This window comes from Sander lucioperca, chromosome 7, assembly GCF_008315115.2.
Source record: "Sander lucioperca isolate FBNREF2018 chromosome 7, SLUC_FBN_1.2, whole genome shotgun sequence".
Taxonomy (NCBI): domain Eukaryota; kingdom Metazoa; phylum Chordata; class Actinopteri; order Perciformes; family Percidae; genus Sander; species Sander lucioperca.
In genome coordinates, this window is record NC_050179.1 from 36,713,873 (window position 1) to 36,727,002 (window position 13,130).

The 13,130-nt window shown below is 40.2% G+C and overlaps 2 protein-coding genes across 2 annotated transcripts in view; both read right to left on the reverse strand.

Moving 5' to 3' along the window:
• LOC116036403 (NLR family CARD domain-containing protein 3-like) overlaps window positions 1–13,130 on the reverse strand; it is a 1,020,880-nt gene that overhangs the window by 630,223 nt on the left and 377,527 nt on the right. The window lies entirely within an intron of this gene.
• On the reverse strand, window positions 2,227–9,341 carry LOC116054910. Its single transcript, XM_036003139.1, has 2 exons — window positions 8,058–9,341; window positions 2,227–3,844 (listed from the first exon to the last, which is right to left on the reverse strand). The coding sequence occupies exons 1-2, from the start codon at window positions 9,339–9,341 to the stop codon at window positions 2,336–2,338; spliced, it is 2,793 nt and encodes a 930-aa protein (XP_035859032.1). The 3' UTR covers window positions 2,227–2,335.

Below are 13,130 nucleotides of genomic sequence, written 5' to 3' on the forward strand. Positions count from 1 at the left end.
AAGTTACATTACAATCCGTTCACACATTGGAAATACAAAGTGATTGATACATTTAAAAAGCTCCACATAGTACCTTTTAAGAAAAAATAGTTTCAGAATTGTGGAAAAATGTGCCTTTACTTTCAGATGACGTCAAACAAGTTATGATAAAACATAAAGGTCCTTTTTAAAGTGAGCCTCGATAAGCACCGGAGATTAAAGTCCAGTGTATTATGGAGGGTAGGTACATTTTATGAGCTGAGTGTAAAACAGCTGAGCAGAATTAAAATATTTCCAAGAAGCAAAACGATTAAAACCACACAACCCAAGAATTGTATTTTTTTTTCTCCAAAATATGGATTCAAAATAAGTACGGACAACTTAATAAAACAACCTTAAAAATGCATAGGAATCCCAATAAGTACTTAATCCACTTCAAACCTAATGAGAGCAAATATTAAAAGTGAACTTGCTGATCTTCCTGTAATTAAAATCCTGTCTAAATATTGTTCGACTTTACTTACGCTGACGCCAAATATGGATATTTTTAAGGTGCTCTAAGCGATGTTGGGTGACAGCACTTCTTGTTGACGTTGAAGTATTTTCAAACAAAACGAGGCTAGCTCGCCCCTCCCTGCTCCTCATCCTGTCCTTTCCCTTCTGTGCTTCCGCTAACTAACCCCCCAACCCCCACCCCCAAATCCTTCTTGTCGGTTATTGGCTGGAAGACTGTTATGTTTGGTGGTGCAGGTTGGCACAGCTTGTTTTTGTTGGCATTTATGGATCCTGGGCTGTCTACAGAGACCCGTATTTTTTTACAGTGTGTTCAGGGCACAGGCAGCTAGCGGAAAAAAACAACATGAATTAGGGGAAACTTGAACATAAGTTAATGGGCCAAAGAGGAAGAGGTTTTCAACAGGATGTTGAGGAAATAACAAAAGCCCCAGCCATGTTGAATTCCAAAGTCTGGATCCATAGTTGCTCTACAGTTGTGTCATTTTAATTTACATTTTTTTATTTATTGTTTGGACTTTTGGCAAATAATGAGAAAAAACCTGCACTTAACCTTTTTAAGGGCATTTTGTATTCACAGCTAGACTGATATGTGATGCATCATTATAGGATTGTCTAGCATATTGATTAGCGCAGAATTGCCGTATTGTGATATTATCATATTGTGAGCCATGTATCGTATTGATTGTATCCTGAGGTACCCTGTGATTCCCACTCTTGCACTGGATCACTTTGATTCTGAAAAAAAGTTCTGAAGCCTCTTTTTTCCCATGATTTGTAGGTGGATTCTGGCATTACAGGAAAATTAATATTGTTGTAGATGCGAATCTTTTGTTCTACTTATTTGCTGACAGGAGAGATGATCAGAGGGGCAGAGTTTTTACCACCGTCATTAGGACTGGGACTGAAGAATGGGTAGAGTTTCTCAGTGAAGGAGCAGCCAGTAAAGGAGTAAATAAGAGCTTCAGCGTCAACGTCATAAAAGGAGACCAGACCCTCCTCATAATCCACAAACACCCCCACCTTCTGAGGCTGAGACTTCAGAGACAGACGAACTCTAGGGTCAGCAAGAGCAAAGTACTCATTTTCATTTCTCAAACATATCATCCAGAGACCCTTCTGAGGGCTCAGTGTGACGAGTCCCTTTCTGTTTATCAACTCTTTGGCCACTCCTAAATTCCACTTTGTCTTCCCTTTAACCTGAACCTCATAATAAAATCTTCCTGAAGAGAAACTCTGCTTTGCTAAAACACAGGTGCAAGAATCAAATCTCTATGGATTGTCTGGAAGATTCATGCCGCACCATCACTTCCCGCGCCTATGCCAGAGTTGAAAGTCAACTTTATTATGGAGGGTAGTTACATTTTGTTAGTTGATTTAAAAAGAAACGTGCGCAGAATGAAAATATTTCCAAGAAGCACAACAAATAAAATCACATTTAAAATTTTTAAATGAATACCAACAATTTTCCAAAACATGGACTCAAAATTAGCTACCCATTAATTACTGAATACATTTTAAACTGATGAGAGCAAACATTAAAAATATTAAAACCAAGGTTGCTGATCTTCCTGTAATTTAAACACTCTCTGAATCATCGTCCTTATATTTTAAAGTGTATCTTAGTTTTTTCCTCATGAAGAGCTACTTGTTCATTGACTTTTAATTAGGTGTGAAATTTGTGAGATTTTTATGTGAAAATGGAGAAAGCTGTCTCAGCTAAAGTGCACTAAATGTTAACTGTCATCATTATTTGATACTGTGGAAAAAAAAATATGATTCTCATGGATGTTCTGTATCCTCTTTTTTTCTATGATTTCATAGATGTAACATTTTGTTCTACTCAGTGACCGACAGGAGAGATGATCAGAGGGGCAGAGTTTTTACCACCATAGTTATTACAGGGACAGAAGTATGGGTAGAGTTTCTCAGTGAAGGAGCAGCCAGTAAAGGAGTAGATAAGAGCTGCAGCATCAACGTCATAAAAGGAGACCCGACCCTCCTCATAATCCACAAACACCCCCACCTTCTGAGGCCGAGACTTCAGAGAGAGAAGGACATCAGGGCCAGCTAGAGCTTTGTACTCATTGTCATTCCTCAACACTATAGTCCAGAAACCCTTCTGAGGCCTCAGTGTGATTTGTCCCTTCCTGTTGATTGACTCTCTGACCACTCCTAAATCCCACTCAGTCTTCCCTTTAACCTGAACCTCATAATAAAATCTTCCTGAAGAGAAACTCTGCTTTGCTAAGACATTAACACAAGTATCAAATCTCTTTGGATTGTCTGGGAGATTCTTCCTCACATCACCATGTTTAACTTCTTTCCCATCATCAGACAGGATGAGTTTAGGATTAGCTGTATCAGGATCAAGAGTCACATCCACTTCATACTGCTGGACCCTCTTCAGCTCAAATCGAAACACCTCACTGAGCGTCTCCTTCAGCTGATTCACAGCTCTCCTCACAGTCCCCTCATATGAAGGTGGACGGACGTTGACTTCTGTCCAGTCCTTGGTGGGTGGAACAGTGTTCAGGGAGGTGAAGCTCTGGAGGAGGTGGAGGTGGTCTTCAGACTGTAAGAGCTGCTCCACCTCAGTGCTTCTCTTCTGCAGCTCAGAGATTTCCTGTTCCAGCTCTGTGATGAAACCTTCAGCTGGTTTCTCTATCTTTCTCTGCTTCTCCTTTATCATCTCGATGAGCTCGGCCAGGCTTCTCTCAACAGACTCCTTCAGAGCAGTGAAGATCTGAACACCTTCTGCTATCTCTCTGTCAGCATCTTCAACACTGAGCTCCACTGAGTGTTTGATCTCCTGAATCTTCAGTCGTCTCTTCTGGATCATCTGCAGAATTTCAGCCCCTGTCTTCCACAGCTCAGCCTTCTTTGCTTCATATTCTTCTTTCAGAGGACCATATTCTTCCTTCTGAGGACCAACACCATGTTTCTTTTGGTCTGAAACCATCCACGACATAACAACACACAGCAGACATACAAGGAAGAACATCCAGGTCCTTCTTTTGGTTCCTGAGTAGACGTCACAGGGAACTTCTTTTGGTTTGGACTTGTATTGCTCTGAGCTGCTGCTGCTGGCTTCCTGTTGAGCTGACTGTCTGAACTGAGCAGCCATCTCAGAGATAAAAGTGTTGACCTCTAGCTCAGGTTTTGTCCTAAAACCCTTTTTACAGTTGGGACACTGATAGGGAAGATCAATATCCCAGTGATCAGTGATGCAGTTTTTACAGAAGTTGTGTCCACATGGTATGGTGACTGGGTCAGTGAACACATCCAGACAGATGGAGCAGAGAAACTGATCTTCAGTCAGCAGACAGCTGGCAGCAGACATATCGACACTCTGAGGACAAAAGTATAAAAGGCAAAACAGCAATTACGTATCTTTTTGAATGAAGGGAATTTAGCTGGTCTCTTTATTAACTGTATATTAAATATTATTTGGGCTATACTAAAATGACATTGGCTAATAGAAAATGAGGCTTTTTTTAGATGAACTATTGATGAAACATTGGATGGCTCCGCAAAAATTTCCCCTTCACCACATAATTAAATGAGATGTTTATTAGGCTATTTAAAATAATAAACTGAGGGTGTAGTGCATACTTTTGCACCCTGGTAGAACAGGGTGTAACATAACATTAATGTTGCTGTTCTCTCATTCATTCACATGAATACATAAGATTATTATGGGCTATAACATTGACCCTCCAGGAAATGGCTACTAATTCAAGTGTTTTTCTACCACACCAGAGAATAAGTGAGGAAGAGAGAGGGCAACCATCCCACAGGGAAAAACATTTGAAAAAGAGAGGACACATCAAGGGAGAGAAGTGAGATGTCAGGGACAATAGGGTGGCTGATGGACATTGTCAGACGGACTGAGATGAAGATGAGGTTGGAGAAACGAAGGCTTCCTACCCAGCTGTGTGGAATGAAGAAATGTGGAGGAATAAACCGGCAGCACTGGTTTGGATTGACAGCAAAGACAAGAAATTAGGGTGCAAAACTTGCACAGAGGTGGCCGGTCTAAATGTGTTTGAATCACAAGGGGTGTGTTGGTCAGCAGAGTGGTGTCTTATAGCGTCCATTCAGGTGAAAATCGCAATGCGCAGTTTGAATCTTTAAGAAAAAAAGTCATTGAGCCCAGACAGTCACTCGCTCAAATCCTCAACAAATCCAAAGAGGAGACATTAGAAAAGATGTGCGTCAAAATGAACACAGCCTACTTACAAGCTACAACGGCTGTCTTTCAGGCAGCATTGCACATTGCCCAAAAGGATTGGACTTGCGCTGAACATTTAATTTACTAGAATTGCACCAATTTAATGGGGTTGAGGTTGGCAACTGCTTAAGTTCTAGGTACTGTACTGCACAGATCGGCGATCACGTTGCTGGGGAGATGGGATTCAGTGCAATCATTAAAAGTGTTTTTTTCTTTATAGCAGTGCTTAAAAAAAAACATTAAACACAGAATGCAGTATGATCATGTTTAGTCCATTATTAAAGTGCATTAGCAAATAAAGTGCATAGAGTTCTGAGAGATCAGACAGTCCATAGTCCATATAATAGTAGAGACAGAATGTAGTATGATCATTTATAGTGCATTGTTGAGGTGCATTAATACTGTACGTAAAGTGCGTAGTGATCAGAGGTAGTCAGACAGTCCATAGTCCATGTGGGCCGGCTCTGTTTCCACAAATACAGGAACAGTGGTAACATGACCTGCCAAACAAGCCTCACCTTGCATGTGAGTCATAGGTGTGCTCCGGTACGTAAACAAATTGCACTACACCCTTGCTTACAAAGGCAGACAACAGGAACTACAGAGACAGTGAGGCTGAGAGGAAAGAGTTTGAATTCAAGGCTACTTAACCAAATTGTGTCACAGTTATATAAGTTGTAAAACAGCAATTTTCTGCCTTTTACTCTGTATACTTTGTTTCTTTGTTCTAGATTCTGGTTTTAACGTTGCACTATTTAGTGCATTTTTTCTCAGTGTCAGGTGGACAATAAAGTCTAATCTACTCACCTGTCTTTGGCAGAGATTCTGCTGTTAAAAAGCTGCTGGATTCAGTTTAATGTTTCTTTAGGGAGAAATGGAGAGAAACTTTTCTCAACTGCAGCTCTGCTGTCACTCATATAAACTTTCACCTGCTTTTCAGGAAATGTGACGTTGCAGCTCTCCTCTTTCACTGTAGCTCCACCTCTCAGTGGAGCTCTGTGAGGGACTTTGACTTGTTATGTTTTTAATGTAACATCTCACTTAAAAACACCAGTACAGGGGATAACTGGAAAAAATGACAACAAAAGACTTTGTAAATTTAATTTTGAATTGGATAAGGAAAAGCAGCAAGGAAATGGATTTGAAAATGAGAAAAGTAAGTTTGCCCTTTTAAATGCCTTATTAAAAGCTGTATTCTTAATTATAGTTGCTCTATTAAGTAATTGATTAATGAATGCATTCGAAAACCAATTCATTCATTCCTGTTTTAATGTACAATCAAATACTAAATAAAGAAATGCTCTATTTCCATCTCCAAGTCCCTGGAGGTCCTCCATATAATGAGCTGAGTGGACTAGAAATATCTCCTGATAGCAAAGGGGTTTGAAGGTCCGTCTACTGGAGCAGTGAACAACGTTTACATTGCATAAGAACCTTATAGGATGGGAATGATTGTTCCAGGTATTAGTCAAACCCTCAAGTTTAACCAGGTGTTATTGTTTGAAAACAACTTTAGATTTTGATTGCAAAACACATTCAAATATAAATGAATGGTCTTACAAATATATGTTTGAAATTCACCATGGTACAAGCGGATTAAAGCCCTTCGAGGTGTCAATACACAGGGTAGTCTATATCGACGTTTCATTTCCGGGATTGTTCAGGTGTATGTCCCTCATTTCGGCTGATGTCCGTCCCCTTCCTGTTTCTTTGTGTTGGCGTTCTAAACTCCTGTGGATTTCTGAGGACTATGGTTAACTGCTCCTCAGATCTCTGCAGGGTAAATCCAGACAGCTAGCTAGACTATCTGTCCAATCTGAGTGTTCTGTTGCACGACTAAAACTACTTTTGAATGTACACATGTTCCACCAAAACAAGTTCCTTCCTGAGGCTATTTAGCAGAGGCACAGTGGCTCCGTCACAGGTTGTCCTAGGCAACCAAGGAAGTCGGGGAAGGTCTCAGATTTTAAGCTACGTTAATATCCGTTCACACATTGGCAATACAAAGTGATTAATACATGTATAAGCTCCACATAGTAACTTTTTAAGAAACAATAGCTTCAGAATTGTGGAAATATGTGCCTTTACCTTCACATGATCTCAAACAAGTTATGATAAAACATAAACAAAGGTCCTTAAAGTTAGCCTCGATAAGCACCAGAGATGAAAGTCCAGTGTATTATGGAGGGTAGGTACATTTTATGAGCTAAGTCAAAAGCAGCTAAGCCGATAAAAAAAAAATCAAAAAAAGCTAAACAATTAAAAACACAACCCAAGAATTTTATATATCTTCCAAAATATGGATTCAAACTAACTATAGTAAGTAATGAATGCACTTTAAAATTGATTAGAGAAAACATTAAAAATATGAAAACTGAGCATAAACAGCCAAGTAGCTGATCTTTCTGTAATTTAAATTCTGTCTGAAGCAACGTCCTCTTACTTTAAAGTTGGGCTGTTCCACAACTTTACTTTTTAATCAGCTCGGTATGAAATTTAACTTATGTGTGAAAATGGAGAAAGCTGTCTCCATCACAGTGTGCTGAATAATCTGTCAGAAGCTCCTGTTTGCTGTGTACCCATGGTTGTGTTGCGGTCCAATTGGTCAGTTAGGACAGAAGACAAACAACTTTTCTCAGTTAAGGTGGTTTATTAAAACTGGAATAATTAGAGAACTTGTATACAAGGATATTCCTGGTTTGAGAAGCCACAGTCAGCGGACTGCTGTTTCTCTGTCTCTCCTCGCCCCAAAAAGAGTACAGTTCAACAGTCACAGTTCAATATATGTAAAATGTGCAAAATTGTGTTATTTATCATTTTTGTACATGTTTACAAAGTGAAAAAGCCCAAAGTCCACCCGAAAGGGACTTACCATCTCCAACAGAAAACACTGTTCACAAACTGCTCCAAACAGCTCTATTGTAGTCCAGCCTTTACTTCAGAGACAAACGTGGTCACTTTGTAACACACATTATAATGCTCACCTAGCTGCTAGCATGGCACGCCCTCATACTCTGCTTCTGACTGGCTAGTAGTCCTTACCTAGGTACTGTCAGAGATAAAGTGGCCTCAGCAAGAGAGAGTCACAATGAATAATGTACATGTTTCATGTCTGTGTGTTCACATTTCACTGAGTTATGAATCTGAGAAATTACCATTTTAACTTTAATTCTCCTCCTGCAGTATCTTTGCCTCCCCTTTTTACCCTCTGGATGAATTGGACTAGGATCTCTTTCTCTACTCAGAATCTAAAGAAATTACATGTAAACTTGTATGGCATTAAAAGAAAATTAATCATTTTTTTTTTAATATATCATTTTTGTTCTACTTATTGGTTGACAGGAGAGATGATGAGAGGGGCAGAGTTTTTACCACCATACTTAGGACTGGGACTGAAGAATGGGTAGAGTTTCTCAGTGAAGGAGCAGCCAGTAAAGGAGTAGATAAGAGCTGCAGCATCAACGTCATAAAAGGAGACCAGACCCTCCTCATAATCCACAAACACCCCCACCTTCTGAGGCTGAGACTTCAGAGAGAGAAGGACTGCAGGGTCAGCAAGACCTTTGTACTCATTGTCATTCCTCAACCATATCGCCCAGTAACCATCCTGAGGCCTCAGTGTGATCTTTCCCTTCCTGTTGATCGACTCTCTGACCACTCCTAAATCCCACTCAGTCTTCCCTTTAACCTGAACCTCGTAATAAAATCTTCCTGAAGAGAAACTCTGCTTTGCTAAGACAATAACACAAGTATCAAATCTCTCTGGATTGTCTGGGAGATTCTTCCTCACATCACTAAATTTAACTTGTTTTCCATCATCAGACAGGATGAGCCAGGGATTAGCTGTGTCAGGATCAAGAGTCACATCCACTTCATACTGCTGGACCCTCTTCAGATCAGAGTCAGGGAGCAGTTTAATGATCTGTTCACTAAGTTTTTCCTGCTGAGCCACATAGAGCTGCTCCACCTCAGTGTTTCTCTTCTTCAGCTCAGAGATTTCCTGTTTCACATCTTTGACGAAGCTTTCAGCCAGTTTCTCTGTCATTGTCTGTTTCTCTTTGATCGTCTCGATGAGCTCGGCCTGGTTTCTCTCAACAGACTCCTTCAGAGTTAATATCTGTCTGTTTGTGTCTTCCTTACTGAGCTCCATTGAGTGTTTGATCTCCTGGATCATCTGCAGAATTTCAGCCTGTGTCTTGGACAGCTCGATCTTCTTTGCTTCATATTCTTCTTTCAGAAGAAAATCATGTTTCTTTTGTTCTGACATCATCCAGGAAATGAAGACACACATAAGACACGCCAGGAAGAACATCCAGGTTTTCCTCTTGAGTCCTAAGTAGACGTCACAGGGAACTTCTTTTGCTTTCTGTTGAGCTGACTGTCTGAACTTAGCAGCCATCTCAGAGATCAAAGTGTTGACCTGCACCGTAGGTTTCGTCTTAAAACCTTTTCTACAGGTAGGACACTGATAGGGAAGTTCAATATCACAGTGATCAGTGATGCAGGTTTTACAGAAGTTGTGTCCACATGGTATGGCGACTGGATCAGTGAACACATTCAGACAGATGGAGCAGAGAAACTGATCTTTAGTCATCACACAGCTGTCAGCAGACATATCTGAGGATGAAAAGTCAAAGTGTATATTGCAGTTTTAACTCAATTTGGCGACTGTCATTATGAATGTAAGTAGAGCTGAATCTTTGTGTCAACGCTAGTTGTTACACTCAGTAAATATGATCATTTGTACTCACCAGTGTTAGTTAGAGAAAATCCTGAAGAACCCTGTTCAATTTCCTTAACAGAGAAAAGAGAAACTGGTCTTGACTGCAGCTCTGCTGAAGGCAAATGTTCAGTTTTATCTGATAATATAAACTAAAGCTTTCCTCCCTCTTGCTCCGCCTCTTACTGCAGCTTTGTACGTGAACTTTTATCATCAACATAACTTCTGGTAAAAGATTAATTTAATCCCATGGAACATACCATTACAAAAGAGGGCAGTGAAAGATATGGGCAATGTATTGTATCTTTAGTGCCTTTTATGACCCAACAATGTTCCAAAGTTCAGCTCACCAGACACATCGACAATCTGAGTCAAAGTGTAGCTATGTTGCACTTTAGTTAGGGGTCCAAGCCTGAGGGGACTGGGAGCCAGCGAATACAATGCAACGCGGCTCTCAGTACCAGCGGTGCTGGGAACTCAGCTAACATTGGTCACTCACGCTTAGACTTATTTCTCAAAATCGCGAAATGTGTCAAACCTACTTTTTTCTACCTCCTGAGGTTTTCACCTGATCTGCCTGAAACATTGCATAAGTATCTTCAGATGGGCATAAAACGACTTTTGCTCAGTTCAGAATTGCGCAAATTAGGAATGAACAAATTCCTGTAGCTAGCGACCAAAACAAGAACTTTTGCATATCTCGTCCAAAGTAAATGCAATCAATGCAAAACTTTTTTTTTTTTAGTTTCTTGTTTGCCATGACCCTCTGAGGCTCTGGACTAAACTTGGCAAAGATCAGCCATTAGGGGGCGCTACAAATATGAAAAGCTTATATCTCATGAAGGGTTCAGGAGATTTTATACAAAATTTGAAGGTGTGATCCAGGACCACCCCTGAGGCCACACCTACAATGGTGCACTGATTCAACAAAGTGGACATGGTCTAATGAACCCACTTTTGTGAACGACTTTACCGGGTCGATGTACAATGCTTAATCCACCTTACACACCAAAAATTACACAAGTGGATCCAGGTGTGTTATAATAAAAGCAGACGCGTTTTGGACTATAACCCACACTACACATCAAACATTTGAATCTTACATCCACGTGTTCCTTGAATGAAGCTGAATCACATGATGTTTGCAGAAGAATCATCAGATGGACCTGAAAAAAGTTATGAAAAGAATTTTGCTTAGTCAAAAAATTTGCAAATTTTAAACGAACAAATTTTTGTAGCTAGCGACCAAAAAAACAACTTTTGCATATCTAGTCCAAAGTAAATGCAATCAACGCAAAACCTAAGGTTCTCGTTTGCCACGACGGCACGGAACACACCGAAACAGACTCAAGTCACCGACCTCGCCAGACTGTCCGACGGCCGAAAATCGGATTGGTGCATCAGAGCCTTAAGGTTCTTGTTTGCCATGACCCTCTGAGGCTTGAGTCATAACTGCTTGCAGTTCTGGTTTAATTTGGCGACTGTCGTTATGAAAGGGAATCGAGCTGAATCTTTGTGTCAATGCTGGTTCTTAATTTCAGTAAATATGATCATCTGTACTCACCAGTGTTTATAAGATAAGATCTGAATGAGGTCTTGACACTTCTTGACCTAAAATGGAGAAACTGGTCATGACTGCAGCTCTGCTGAAGACAAATGTTCTCTTCTCTATGATCATCTGAAATTGAAGCTCTCCTCCTGCCGTGTGGCTCTGCCTGCAAGCTTTTATCACCAGTCATTACAGAGACATAACTCTTGGTAAAAGATTAACACCAGTAAAAGATTTTCAGAAACAAACTATTTACTATCTAGTGCCTTTATGAGGACACAACAGTCGTCCAAAGTTCAGCTCACTGTTTCCTCTATATGCGTCATGTGACAAACTATCGGCTATTTTACTTGTTTCAGCATCAGTAACTTATTGATGGACCTTTATACTCTTCATACTTCATACTGTCAACTTTTGCACATACCTGCACAAAACTGTAACCTAGACCTCTTTTATTTTTAAAACCAAATATTATAAATATTTGTATAGAGTTTTTTAAGTGTTTTTTATTCATAAGGGTGCAGAAACGTTGCTTCCTTTTCTCCAACAAAACCGTCCAGATTATTTCACATAGAAGTCCGTCCACACACAGGTTGTCCTAGGCAACCATTGGCAATACAAAGTGATTAATATATGTATAAGCTCCACATAGTACCTTTTTAAGAAACAGTAGTTTCAGAATTGTGGAAATATGTGCCTTTACTTTCACCTGTTTCACAAGTTATGATAAAACATAAACAAAGGTCCTTAAAGTGAGCCTCAATAAGCACCAGAGATCAAAGTCCAGTGTATTATGGAGGGTAGGTACATTTTATGAGCTAAGTCAAAAGCAGCTAAGCAGATAAAAAAAATTCAAAAAGCTAAACAATTAAAATCACAACCCAAGAATTTTATATATCTTCCAAAATATGGATTCAAACTAACTATAGTAAGTAATGAATGCACTTTAAAAATTCATTAGAGAAAGATAAAGATGAAAACTAAGCATGAACAGCCAAGTAGCTGATCTTTCTGTAATTTAAATATTGTCTGAAGCAACGTCCTCTTACTTTAAAGTTGAGCTGTTCCACAACTTTACTTTCTAATCGGCTCGGTATGAAATTTAACTTATGTGTGAAAATGGAGAAAGCTGTCTCCATCACAGTGTGCTGAATAATCTGTAAGAAGCTCCTGTTTGCTGTGTACCCATGGTTGTGTCGCGGTGCAATTGGTCAGTTAGGACAGAAGACAAACAACTTCTCTCAGTTAAGGTGGTTTATTAAAGCTGGAATAATAAGAAAACTTGTATACAAAGATCTTCCTGGTTTGAAAAGCCACAGTCAGCGGATTGCTGTTTCTCTTTCTTTCCTCGCCCCAAAAACAGTAAAGTTCCACAGTCACAGTTCAATATATGTAAAATGTGCAGGCTATTGTGATTGGTTAATACTAAGGGCGGGAGGCGGTTTAGACTTTAGCGCTTCCTTGTTGGTGCACAGGCTGGTCCCAGCCTCTTTGCACTCGATCCATCCAATGGTAGAGGACAACACCCTGATAGAGAGATTTCCTGCTCTTCCTCCCCTTGGGTATTGTTCACTCATTTACAAGGAGGGAGTCAGTTTACTAAGAAGAAGTCAAACTGGTTCAAACCAGTCTGACTGCCTCCCCACCCTTAAAGGGCCGCTATGCAATTTTAGCCATTTCTTCGCTGTTTTCTCCCTTTTTGCTCGCAGGTTTCTCTATAGAGCTCCCCCTACAGCTTTGTAATAGAGATTGGGCAGCTCATATGTTTACTTGTGTCTGACTCCTCCCTCGGTCAGTCTGTCGTTTCCTCTTTCTCTGTTCCTCCGACAATGCTTTCCTAGCTTTCTGCTTCTTTTTTGCCGGCTCAGCCATGACGATAGGGTGAAAAACTCCATCGCTACCTTGTTAGCTGGTTCCTGAATGGGCGTATGTGTGCAGTGCTGTGAAACAATTCATTACATCGCGAGACCTGATATCACGTGATACTTCCTGATGCTGGCGGCTTGCCGGCCAAAAGTTGCAAGGGTGGTTTTTCCGATCACAGGCGCTAGGGGGAAGCGAGACGACCACCATTCGACTTGAAAAAAGTCATATAACCATTCCAATGACTGCGAAGCTGTTCAATTACGGTAAAT

Bases quoted from the DNA above. Each gene is read 5' to 3' on its own strand.
- LOC116054910 (XM_036003139.1), bottom strand. From the start codon at position 9,341: ATGTCTGCTGACAGCTGTGTGATGACTAAAGATCAGTTTCTCTGCTCC. The intron at 3,845-8,057 runs TAAGTAGAACAA...TTTTGTCCTCAG, and splicing joins TCATCTCTCCTGTCAACCAA to AGTGTCGATATGTCTGCTGC.